Source organism: Eurytemora carolleeae, unplaced genomic scaffold, assembly GCF_000591075.1.
Source record: "Eurytemora carolleeae unplaced genomic scaffold, Eaff_2.0 scaffold303, whole genome shotgun sequence".
Lineage (NCBI taxonomy): Eukaryota > Metazoa > Arthropoda > Copepoda > Calanoida > Temoridae > Eurytemora > Eurytemora carolleeae.
Genome location: NW_019396305.1, coordinates 288,843 through 302,576, shown reverse-complemented (window position 1 = coordinate 302,576; position 13,734 = coordinate 288,843). Strand labels below are relative to the sequence as shown.

General features: G+C 31.2%; 1 protein-coding gene across 1 annotated transcript; it reads left to right on the top strand.

The window, feature by feature from the left end:
• Positions 1-657: 657 nt before the first annotated feature.
• Positions 658-6,502, top strand: LOC111700581 (uncharacterized). The gene is made up of 6 exons (XM_023471547.1): positions 658-715; positions 2,148-2,223; positions 3,456-3,497; positions 3,748-3,891; positions 5,344-5,474; positions 6,177-6,502. The coding sequence occupies exons 1-6, from the start codon at positions 658-660 to the stop codon at positions 6,224-6,226; spliced, it is 501 nt and encodes a 166-aa protein (XP_023327315.1). The 3' UTR covers positions 6,227-6,502.
• Positions 6,503-13,734: the final 7,232 nt, after the last annotated feature.

Sequence of the window (13,734 nt, the reverse complement as noted above, 5' to 3'; positions counted from 1 at the left end):
TGGGGGGAATGCAATGAGATCTTAACCAAAAAGTAGAATTATACGGAAATCTTGAGAGGGTGTAATTGAAGGGATACTTCTTAATCTCAGGTTGTTTGCCAGAAAAAAAAGCTATAAATGAATAATGAAAAATAACAGAAACAAATATGATACAATGCAGTTTTGGCTGAAAAGCCTTTTCTTCTATATTCATCTTAATTTTGGGATGCAAAATGGTATTCATGGTATTTCATACTCCTTAGTATTCACTCATGCTCCATGGTATTCTATACTCCTTAGTATGTTATCCTGCACCATGGTATTCTATATTCCTTATAGTATTTACTCTTGCTTTATGGTACTCCATGTTCCTTAATATTTACTCTTTGCTTTATGATATTCCATACTCCTTAGTATGTACTCTTGCTTTATGGTACTCCATACTCCTTAATGTGTATTCTTTGCTCTATGGTATTACATACTGCTTTTTATTTACTCTATTACTCCATTGTATTCTATGCTCCTTTAAGTACTCTTTGCTCTTTGATCAGTCACAAAATATTAAATAATTCCACCTGAACTCATCCAATTCAAAACACTCAATTATAAACGTTTTTTTATGAATTTCATTTCTCCTTTGATGTTATAAATGGACTTGTTTCATGTTAACCAATGAAAATGGTACAGAAAATACTTAAACTTGTGGACATCTGTCTAGGCTTTATGCAAGATGCAAGTAAGTCTTAGACAATAAAAAATACTCAGGCGTCAAAATATTGATCAACATAGAGAATACCTTATAAAAAATTGTATGTAAAACAAGCAATGATTATAATTAAAGAATGAGTAAAACCTTTTTTGTAGCTCTGTTCTTTTCGAAATACCATACACGAGAAAATTGTCTTTTTCTTTATGCAGTCAATCTTATTCCTGCGGGGGGTAATTTGTCCCCCCGCCCCCTTATAGTTTTTTAATAAACGGAAACAGAATAAAATTTTCTGAATTATCCTAAATACCCATACCCCGCGCTTTAGGTCTAAAACCGGGCTTTTTTACTAGATGCCTGAGCCTCAGGATACTGCCTGAATGACTACTTTTTCCTGTAACAACTAAATTTTTGTTTTAACCCACTTTCAGTTGTCATATTTTGATAATTTTTTTTTTTTGGAAAGTCTATGATATAAGGAAAAGGATTGCTTAAGTTGTGCGAAGAAATTTTTGCAAATTATTTGCACAAACCCGTCAAAAGAAATTTGCACATTTTTAGTTTTTCTTAATTACACATCAGGTTATTTAAAATTTTTGAAATGTCATGGTCAAGGGCTTTTCAAAAATGTATCTTTTATCATTTTTTTGACATTTTTTTGTAAACTTTTTTACTTTATAGCTGGATTTGCAAAAAAATCTTATTTTTTGTAAATTTTCAGTTTTTTTGCAGATTCTAATTAATTAAATTTATCATTTGTTAAAAATAAAAAAATGAAAAAAGTCTTTTAAACAGAATTTTTAACGTACTTTTGATCAGGTCCGAGAATCTTTTTTAAATACATATCTAAAAATTGAAAAGAGTTATTCAAAATTTTCATGTTTTCGAAAAAAAAATGTTAAGTTTTCGTTAGCACTCTGAAATTATGACACATTATTACTGGTTGGTAATAAATATTTTCTCCTTCTTATAGTATTCCGTTTTCACCATAAAATAAATAAACATAAATAGCTTATGTACGCAAAATCACCAAGAATTGTACAGTCCGCGAACTCATACTTCTAGGGGTCAAAGTGTACTTCTGATAAGCGTGGTGGTTTGGTGTTTTAATGGATTTCATAATTATTAAACCACTCAGAAGTGAATTTTATTTCACTAAGCAATATATCGTATTGACGAGAACTGAAGAAGGATATGAGAAGGAATAAACTAACTTAAATTTCTCTCTACAGAACTCATGTACACCACAAGTACTCAATGACATAAGAACAGACATATTGTTCACAACCGACCTAGTTAATCTATATAATAGGAATATCTTTTAAACATCTCTGTACATTTATATCTTTCAAGATGAAAAATGTCACGCAATCTATCTTTATCTATGGTTTTCAGCCCATCTTATATCTCTGCTTGCTTTAACACCTTATATACTGTAACCAAAAACATTAATATTTTCTAGATATCAGAAGAGGAACCTTCATCTGCAGTGCTCAACCTAAATCCTTAGATTCCAGAAGGAGAATAGATAGACCCAGGTAGAGATTTGGATTTTATCTAAAATCTGAAAATATTAGTCAATCCAATTTTTATTGGTTATATCTGCATTCTTGATATAATATTTATTACATATTTATATTGTGTATATTATATCTTTATAATTAAGCTCTTCGCTGATATGTATATTTTATATATATATATTATATATGTACGTATGTATCCATTAAGTATTACATTTATTACATAATCTGAGAGTTTATTGAAGGCTGATGATTTTTAAACAGTTTCTTTACAAAACCAAACATTTCTTTAGACTTGTGAAACATTCTTTCCTTAACTAAACCCTTCTTTAGACTTCTGGAATATTCTTTCCTTAACCAAACCCTTCTTTAGACTTCTGAAACATTCTTTCTTTAACAAAACCCTTCTTTAGACTTCTGGTACGTTCTTTCCTGAACCAAGCCTTTCTTTAGACTTCTGGAACACTCTTTCCTTAACCAAACCTTTCTTTAGACTTCTGGAACACTCTTTCCTTAACCCCTTCCTTACACTTCTGGGGCGTTTTTTCCTGATCAAAACCTTTCTTTAGACTTCTGAAACATTCTTTCTTTAACTAAACCCTTCCTAAGACTTCTTGCACCTTCTGTCCTAAACCAAGCCTTTCTTTAGATTTCTGGAACATGCTTTTCTTAACCAAACCCTTCCTTAGACTTCTGGCACGTTCTTTCCTGAACCAAGCCTTTCTGTAGACTTCTGGAACATGCTTTCCTTAGCTAAACACTTCCTTAGACTTCTGACATGTTCTTTCCTGAACCAAGCCTTTCTTTAGACTTCTGGAACATGCTTTTCTTAACCAAACCCTTCCTTAGACTTCTGACACGTTCTTTCCTGAACCAAGCCTTTCTTTAGACTTCTGGAACATGCTTTCCTTAGCTAAACACTTCCTTAGACTTCTGGCACGTTCTTTCCTGAACCAAGACTTTCTTTAGACTTCTGGAACATTTTTCTGAATCAAGTCTTTCTTAAAACTTTCCTGAAAATTCCGGCTTGGCTAAGCTTTCTCACAATTGTTTACCTTTACTTACTATAATGTTTTCTTTCACTGATTTAAGAGTTATTTACGTCTATATAACCAAAACTTTGGTTGAAACTAAAAAATGTTTCCTTATAATCTTAGTGTAAGTAGTTTAAATATGCTATTTGTTAAAAATGAACAATTTGATCCGATTTTTAAACGGTTATTTTTAAATTTTAAAATGATTAATTCTAGGCACTGGATTCCAAAGGATCAAAGGGATCAGATTCTCCTGAGGTTAGTCTAAACCTTTGATTTTTTTTAAATAATCTAATTTTATTAAATTCTTTTTTATGTTTCAACCGAATATTCCACTAATAGATCACTTCAAACAACAGTTTCAGAGCAAATATTATAAAAATATGATTTATAAATAACAAAAATTCACCGAAAACGTATGTTTAAAACATTTTAAAAAATGTAAATCAAGATTTAAACTCATGCCATTTTTTGTTTGGACTGATGCTTATTTTTTTCATTTTTTTAGAGCTTTGGGACGATCTGATATAGAGGATAGAGAAGCACTCCCCTGCTCACAATCCAGCAATAGTGGAGATAGAACTAGTTCAAATAGAGAAGAACGGAGAAGAAATCAAACCTTTAGGTTTCAAGAACCTACTCAAATCTCCAGGTACAATCTCAAATAGAGAAGAATAGAGAAGAATGGAGAAGAAACCAAACCTTTAAATTTCAAGAACCTACTAAAAGCTCCAGGTACTAGATGAAATAGTGAAGAACGGAGAAGAAACCAACCCTTGAGGTTTCAAGAACCTACTCAAAGCTCCAGGTAAAATTCAAATAGAGAAGAACGGAGAAGAATCCAAACCTTGAAATTTCAAGAACCTACTAAAAGCTCCAGGTACTAGATAAAATAGTGAAAAACGGAGAAGAAACCAACCCTTGAGGTTTGAAGAACCTACTCAAAGCTCCAGGTATTAGTTTGAATAAAAAATAACAGAGGAGAGACCAAACCTTGAGATTTCAAGAAACTACTAAAAGCTCCAGGTACTTGTTCAAAAAGAAAAGAACTGAGAAGAAACTAAACCTTGAGGTTTCAAGAACCGACTCAAAACTCCAGGTATTAGTTTAAATAAAGAATAACATAGGAGAGACCGAAAACCTTGAGGTTTCAAGAAACTACTGAAAGCTCCAGGTACTAGATCAAACCCTGTACAGTCGAGAGATGCACAAAATTCTATTGGTTTTTTTTTGCGAAATCCATTTCTTCAGCAAAATATTTGTTAAAATAAATGTTTTAGAAAAAACATGATAAATTATAAAGCACTTGACCATACCACTTCAAATATGCGAAGAAATATAAAATTACAATGCGCAAATTCACTTTGTAGGAAAGTGTGCAAATAAGTTTGCAATTTACATTTTTCAAACAATTGGTAGAGTTAGCTTTATATAGACAAAAGCAAATATTTAGGCAGTAGGACTTTAAATATTGGTTTTGAAATCGTCGGATTTTAGGCTTGTATGGAAAGTAATTATTTTTAAGATGAACTCGAAAATTTCAACAGCCTAGGCCAAATCTTTCAAAAAAAAACAAAAAAAAATGTAAGACATCTTCTCTTATCAGTTATTATGTATTTAAATGTAATTTTGTCCTGACTTCAGTTAATCTACTTAAAGGATTAATTTTGTATTGTTAAAATTCTTTCAATGGATTTCCATGTGTGAAAAAGTGATCAAAAAATATTTTCTTTTGAAAACTGTGTCAGAAAATGTTTGGGAAATGGAAACCTTTTCATTTTACAAGATTCAAAAGAATTCTCTGAAATATTTTAACCTGGTTTGATTTAAATTTTGCACATAAACTTAGTGTCCAAGTCTTGTCTTGAAAATCACTTGTTTAAAAATCTAATATTCTAATTCCAATATCTTTGCAACTTGATGTTTTATTCTAAAGCTTTGATATTGTTAAAGAATTTGGCAGAATTTATACTTTGAAATTTCGAAGGCTACATTAATCAAAATGTTATTTTTTAAGGACTAGAGTAAATAAGAGGTTAAAGAACGAGTAATCCGTATTTTTTTCAAATTGGTAAAATTTTTAAAATGTATTTATAACCACTAGGGGAGCTAAATCTCTGACAGAGACCCAGCTGACTCGGTCCCAGGTGCTGACCAGCACAGCTGTTCTCCTAGCTGGAGATGAGACGCAGACTTACAGTGAAGGAAGGCTTTCTCATTCAGATATCAATCCAGGTAGAAAATACGACTAGACACAAAGGAAATGAGCCTTTGCCACCAAGCCAATTTTTGTTACCCCTATATCTTTGCAACCTAATAGTGTTTACCTCTGATATTTCAACCTTAGATTTATTAATCTAACAGAATTCATAAATATTTAAAATATCTAAAGTCTACAACATCGGGTTGGAAAGATACAGGGATTAGAAAACCTGATTTCGTGGCAAAGGCTCAATTCATTTAATGTGAAGTTTAAAGTAATTGCACTAAATATTGGTGCAGATTGTTTAACTGGTTTTTTTTCTTTTAGATGGTTTTGCAACCTAATTAGTTTAAAAAACTAATTTTCAAAATGGAGGCTCGATGGTTTTTCAAGGAACATTCAAATTTTAATCCTACTCTCATACGTTTTTCTGAAACTATTAAGATTGACCAATATATTGGAATTTTATCTTGTGCTACCCCATTAAAAAGTCCCGATTTGGTTTAATTATTAAATTAAACAATATTAAATGATTTTGTGACCCGGGAGTTACTCTTAGTTTCAATTTTATGCATAAAAGTATGAGAAGAACAAATTTGGTTACATATTAGAAACTTAAAACATTTTTGCTCTTCTTAATAGCTCTTTAAAAAGACAAGTTATGATTGATAACATATAATATTTTAATTTTACGTGAAATTTACTTTAGTTTAACGTGAAATATATATGCTTAGGTAGACTGTGTCACTGGTCAACTATCCAGATCAACGATACAGGATTCTAAACCAAGAAAAAATGAAGAAAGAACAATCAAGATTTTCCATCCTTTCATAAAACAAAAAAAGATAAATTAATTTGTTACATATAAAACATTCCGAAAGTTCTCGTCATGAAATGGACAGAAATTACTTTCCAGTATTTGTCCTATCCACAACAGTACCATTAAACCATTGTCGGATCAAGGAATACAGAGAACAAGTACTCATTTACATTTTCAAATAATATTATTATATTTCTTTTCAGGGATTTACATTCAAATTTAGAAAATAAAGGATTTGAGTCTTTGCCACAAATTTAATTTTTGTAATCTCTATATCTTTGTAACCTGATGATATAAACTATTGATATTTCCAACTCACATTATTTGATCTAACAGCATTCATTGGGTTGCAGCGATATTGAAATCAGAAAATCAGAGTTTGTGGCAAAAACTCAATTCCTTTGCAATTTAACCAAATATATCTAAGTCATCCAGACAAAGGTTTAAAGAGTATATTTGTGATACGGTATGGTCACTCTAGTATTTGTGATACGGTATGGTCACTCTAGTATTTTGAGCGGGACTTGAAACTACGTTTATTATCTATACAGCCTTTTTAATTAATATTTTTTATTTAAAACTTTAGTATCTTTTTACACCTCAGATGTTAATTTAATTCCTGTTAATACGCATAAAAGGGATTAACGTGCAGCTATTTTTTTCGAAAACACTTTCTTACGTAAAACATTTTTGAAATCCTTAAGTTTATTTAAAAAAAAGAGAGAAATTGTAAAATGGATTGCCTCTCCCCCCCCCCACAAACACCTTCCACCTCCATACAAGATCTCAAATGCTCAAATTAAATGGTCAATTGTGTTAGGTCAAATAGTCTAAGTTTTATGTATCTAAGGTTTACAGGATAAGAATGCAAAGAATACAGAGATTAGAGCTTATGAAGAGTGTTCAGTTACTTTTCATAATATCTTAATCTACTCTTTCCGACTAAATCCCACCTCAATGTTACAAAGATGGTTTTGGTACCAGTACAAACGTCTGACGCACAAACGTCGGACGCCAAAACGTCGGACCAGTACAAACGTCGGACTAGTACAAACGTCAGACTAGTACAAACGTCAGACTGGTACAAACGTCAGACTAGTACAAACGTCAGACTAAGACAAACGTCAGACTAGTACAAACGTCAGACTAGTACAAACGTCAGACTGGTACAAACATAGGACTAGTACAAACGTCAGACTAGTACAAACGTCAGACTGGTACAAACGTCGGACTAGTACAAACGTCAGACTAGTACAAACGTCAGACTGGTGCAAACGTCGGACCAGTACAAACGTCGGACTAGTACAAACGTCGGACGCACAAACGTCGGACCAGTACAAACGTCGGACTAGTACAAACGTCAGACTAGTACAAACGTCAGACTAGTACAAACGTCAGACTGGTACAAACGTCAGACTGGTACAAACGTCAGACCATTACAAACGTCGGACTAGTACAAACGTCAGACTAGTACAAACGTCAGACTAGTACAAACGTCAGACTGGTACAAACGTCAGACTGGTACAAACGTCGGACCAGTACAAACGTCGGACTAGTACAAACGTCAGACTAGTACAAACGTCAGACTAGTACAAACGTCGGACTAGTACAAACGTCAGACTAGTACAAACGTCAGACTAGTACAAACGTCAGACTGGTACAAACGTCAGACCATTACAAACGTCGGACGGGTACATTTATAAGAAAAAACGTCGGACTTGGTAGATTTTGAATGGACCATTGTTTTAAAAATTTTCAAACTATGAATTCTACAAGATCATACAGTTTAATCCCTATATCTTTGCAACCCGATGTTAGATGTTTCCACGAACAGTTCATGGACTTATTGCTTTATTTCCAGAGCTTTCTTTAACTACTTGTTTTCCTATTTCACGTACTCGTTTCTTCAAAAGATCACTGTCATGTGTATGCTCTCCCAGGAAACTGATATTCTTGTCATTCTCATTGTTTACAACTGCTCCTGCAGGACAAGAATTGTTTTTCCTTTGAATGCATTGGTAATAGGTTTTGTTGGGTTTCTTCTTTGTAACCCTGTATTCAAACTGATTTGAATCAAGTAGGTGGCGTCCCCACTGCTTGACCTCAACATAGTTAGCAGTCTCCTCGTCCATGTATCCAGAATTTGTGAGATTAAGAATTTTTAACAAAAAAAATTGGGAATTTTTTTGAGAGAAAATTGCGAATTTACAAGAATTTTAGTCTAAAAATTCATTTATATTTTTTCCTCCTTAGTCCGACGTTTTTCCTTATAAATGTACCCGTCCGACGTTTTTACCAGTCTGACGTTTGTACTGTTCCGATGTTTGTACTGGTCCGACGTTTGTACTGGACCGACGTTTGTACTGTCCGACGTTTGTAAGTCTTATGTTTGTACCGTTCGACGTTTGTGGGTCCGACGTTTGTACTGGTACCATGGTTTTAGAACTAATAATGTACATATTTAGTCAAGTGCTACTCTCCACTAAAAACCCACTATGTCTTCGGTCAGTTTACTGCAAAGCACTGCAGTACACACCAAAAGTTTAGTTGAGCGTTGTGTTATCATTGTAAATGTTAAAAAAGTAACTATTCCTTTATTAGTATAATCTTTCTTATATAAAAAAGAACGAAAACTAAAAGACTTTACATCTCTCCTTCTACATAAACAAAAAATATGTCCTCAGCGTTAGTTTCAAAAACTAAATGTATTTTGTCTTGTTTCTATAAAAACGTGTTAAAAAAGTTAGTCTATATTCCTACCCGAAACTGAAGTACACATGTTGAGCAAAAGGCTCACAAATGTTTGTTGATTGTTGATTCATGTATATGATTGCTGACTGTGCTGTTGTTTCAATTATATAAAATCATCAATAATACTTTACCTGTTTTAAGAAACTGATCTCATAAATGTTACATATCTTAATTTCTGAAACTCTTAGAAATGAGTTGAATCTTTAAATAAATAGTATTACTCATAGATTAATAACAATACAGATGGAACACTAGATGTCGTCTTTTCAAGATTTAGGGGTTTTTCTTTAACAATAACCCAGGCAGCGTTGAATTACAAGACAGAGAGAGAACATGTGCTGCTTGCGCGGATACTCCTTCGGACTTCTGTCTCAGGGATATTGTGAATGAAAAACCCCTACATCTTGAAAAGACGACATCTACTGTTCTATCTGTGTTCTACTGTCTATTAATTTATGGCTTTACCAACCAATGTGAATTGAGTTGAAAGCAAAAAATATTATAAATCTTGTCCACCAAATCTTTCTCAAAGTAAAAAAAGGCATATCAATAAATTAACCTATGTATATGAAATAGAGATGTTTTGTTATAGATCTGTTGTACAAAAATAATATAAAAGATATATATGAAAAAATATTGTATATGTATGTAATTAAAACCAAATATATTGTGATCTTGTTTATTTATTATTTATAGAGAGGTTTGAAATTATTGTCACCATAGTATAGCAATTATATTCAGATTAATTATTCAAAAGTTATGGATTTTTTCAAAAATTGGTTTATGTTCTAAAACGTGTTTAAGATTAGAATCTAGGGATTTGTGTGGAAATGAAAAACCTTTAATTTACTATAAAGTTAAAATTTAGAAAAGAAATTGATAATGGCTGATTTGCTGTCTAAAGACTCATATATTTGGCTTGTGTCAAAGATTATTAAATTATACCATGATTGGAAGATGAAAAAATACCAAATACATATTTAAACACAGGATATTCTTTTTATTTTTTGTTATTTAATAATGTTTGATAGATGCCCCAAGCTTACTTAAAAAAATCTATTAATCAAGATAAAAATTCTGTTCTGATTTCTGCAGAGAAATGTAAAAAAATTGAGTCTTTGCCACAAATTCTCTGATTTGCTAATTCTGATATCTTTGAAACATGACCTTATTTCAAACTATGAATTCTATTTATTCAAGTTTAAAATATCAAAGGTTTACACAAATAGGAATGCAAAGAAATACGGATTAGAAAATTTGAGTTTGTGGCTCAGACTCAATTCCTTTGAAGTGAAGGCATCAGCATCAAACACATCAATTCAAAGGAAACATTTGAATTAGTATAAATCCCAAATAGAAGGAAAAGGAATTGAGTCTTTGCCACAAACTCTGATTTTCTAATCCCTATATCTTTTGAACCCAATGTCGCATACGGTTGATATTTCAAACTATTAATTCTGTTAAATAAAATAATACAAGTTTGAAATATCAAAGGTTTATACCATCAAGTTTCTTAGATATAGGTTTTAGATAACTGGAGTGTGTGGCAAAAACTCAATTCCTTTAGAATAAATCAACCCAGACAATCTGATACGTACTCTTGTCAAAAATCAATGACTTAAAAAATGATCTAATATTTCTTATGGTCTTATCAAATATATTATAATTCCAAATCTTTTTTAATAGTTTACTGTATAATTGACTTTATTTGCGATCAGGATCGGGAATGAAAAGGATTTTGATGAATTAAAACCAAGAAATATATTCATTTTTATCAAAAGTTCTGTTGAAAGGAACAGTAAGCTCTTAATATTTAGTTTCCCTACATGCAAAGATTCACAACGGTACCCTTTAAACCATTTTCAGATCAAATATAAATAAAATATCAATGTTTATAATTGTTAAAACGGATAATTTTCTTTTGTGACTTCTATCCAAAAGTGACTGCAGGAAAATATAAGTGTTAGAATTAATCAATTTAAACCTAGAAAAACATTTTTAATCAGATAACGGTTTTAAACCTAGAAAAACAACAATATCTTCCACATTTTTAATCAGATAACATTTTTAAAGGTAGGTTTGTGAATCGGACATTGCAATCGTTACATGAAGAGCCACATGGAATAAAGTTTCTAAATTCAATGAAAAAATATTGCGTTCAACGAAATCTAAATAGTTTTCCTTTAATCTGATAAAATTAAAATTATTCTTTTAAAGTAAAATATTTAAAGTATTATCAAATTTACCAAATTACACGTATGATTGAAATCATTAACGTTTTTAACCTCAACTCCTTTTACTGGAGATGTATCGACAAGAACACAAATGTTTTGGATTTCTATTATGTCACCAGATACATTTGTGAAATTCATACTTGTGCGTAAAATAAAATTTGAAGGAGGTCACAAAGCTGTACTTGTATTGTAGCATAAAATGTATAATTTTACATAGACCCCGGTTTCCTGTTTAATCATTTCTCAATGACGAAAGGAAGGGGGAAGTGGCGGGGAGGAGGGGGGGTGGATACAGGGATTTTAACGCTAGAAGGTGTCACCTCACCGTGACAGTCGTAGAGAGACTTTACAGTGAACTAGATATTTCGAACAAGTGAAAATATTAAAGTTTATATTCCAGAGTTATCAGAATATTCAAGGAAACAATTTTACCATCGTGACTTTACACTTTTTATTAAGAATTTTTAGAGTTAACAAGTTTTGGCAATAATTTTTTTTAAAAATAATGTTCAGTCGTTTAGAAATCAAACTTACTGATTCAAAAATAGAAATTGCTGATTTATTTAATTCCGTGGTGATCGAACCCTGCAGTGTTTTCCAACATAAAGGGTTCAAGCAATTTTCCTAGAAGAGACTCAGATTTTCTAATCTCTATATTGTTGCTACCTAATGCTACCTTAGATATGTCAAACCTTGAATTCTGTTAAATCAAAGAATCAAAGTTCTAAGGTTTACATTATCAGGTTGCACAGATATAGGGATTAGAAAATTTGAGTTTGTATCAAAGATTCAATTCCTAGTTTTATAAAGTATCCATATTGGATATCAAGCCCAAGATTGACGATCTTTCACAAAAAAAAATATAATGTTTTAAGAAAGGAACATGTCGATGTAACTACTGAAAGAGTGACTTATCAGATTCACAGCAGAATGTTTAAACCCATAATCTGACATTTCATGAGAGATGCCGACATGAAAATATTCAAAAAGCGAGGCACTCTAAATTTTGTCGGCTGCAGTCGTTTTTATTCGCAAGCGCTTAAACGCTAGAAAAATCAGTTAGAATGCTTTTTTACATCAGAAAGGAATTGAGTCTTTGCCACAAACTCTGATTTTCTAATCACTATATCTTAGGAACCAAATGTTGCAGACCTTAGATATTTCAAACTATGAATTCTGTTAAATCAAATAATCTGAGTTTGAAATATCAAAGGTTTACAACATCTGGTTCCAAAGATATTGAGGTTTAAATATTTGATTTTGTTCCAAAGACTCATTTCCTTTGCACAATTTGTAATGGAATAGTAATTTGATTAAATCGTAATTTAAAGTATTTGATTGAAATGAAAAAGAAAGTATACTATAATTGGTGTTTATGGACCAAATGAAATGAGTCTTTGGAACAAAATCAATTATTTAAACATCAATATCTTTAGAACCCGATGTTGTTAACCTTTGATATTTCAAACTCAGGTTATTTGATTAAACAGAATTCATATTTTGAAATATCTAAGGTCTACACCATTTGGTTCAAAAGATATAGTGATTAGAAAATCAGAGTTTGTAGCAAAGACTCAATTCCTTTATTTAAAAAAATCGAATTTTTTACGTTACCAGCTAGACTAGCTTTAACTGGATATTTAACGTTCTAGTCAGCACAAAAATATCTCTTTTTAAATAAAATTATTTATTTTTGCTAACCCTGTAAAAAAATAATTTCTGTAAAAAAAGTAAGTGTCAAATAAATATCTCATTTGGTAAAGCAATTAATATTTTGAAAAAGCCAATGCAAATATAAATTGGAAAATCCTAGAAACATAAACTTTAAACCCTAGCTCTATAGGAATAGTAAAAAATGTTTCTACAATACGGGAATAAATAGATAAAATATGGACATAAAAAAGTAACAAAAAAAATTGAGTCTTTGCCACAAACTCAAATTTTTAATTCCAAAATATCTTTGCAACTAATGTTTTTAAACTATGAATTTTGTTAGATCAAAAATCCAATTTTGAAATATCAAAGATTTAACCATAATGATCAGATTGTAATAGTACTGGGATGAGAAAATTAAGCTTAAAGCAGAGACTCAAAATTCGGATTTTTTTTGAGCGACGTTTTCTTAATTTATTACTATATATTCCCATAATTTAAACATTTTGTGAATTTTAAAATTATTTTCAAAAGAGTTTGTAATGCGTTGGGTGGTTTATTTTAACAATAACATAGTTTCTAACTCAACAATTATTTATTCATTAATTTTTATCTAAAAAAAAACAAAATCGTGATCGATTTTTCCAAATTCTTCTCCAAAATTGAAACTAAAAATAGGTGTATCACGGTTATGATAAAGTTCTAACACTACAAAAAGTATAAGTGAAATTTTATGATAAATCCAAAGGCCAATGCTGTCTGAAAAGCTTATTTAACATTTTCATAGCTTTCAAAAGGAATTGAGTCGTTGCCACAAACTCTGATTTTCTGATC

Coding starts and splice junctions, on each gene's coding strand:
- LOC111700581 (XM_023471547.1), top strand. CDS start 658: ATGGTACAGAAAATACTTAAACTTGTGGACATCTGTCTAGGCTTTATG. Junction 3,498..3,747: donor AGGGATCAGATTCTCCTGAG/GTTAGTCTAAAC, acceptor TCATTTTTTTAG/AGCTTTGGGACGATCTGATA. Junction 5,475..6,176: donor TCATTCAGATATCAATCCAG/GTAGAAAATACG, acceptor ATATATGCTTAG/GTAGACTGTGTCACTGGTCA.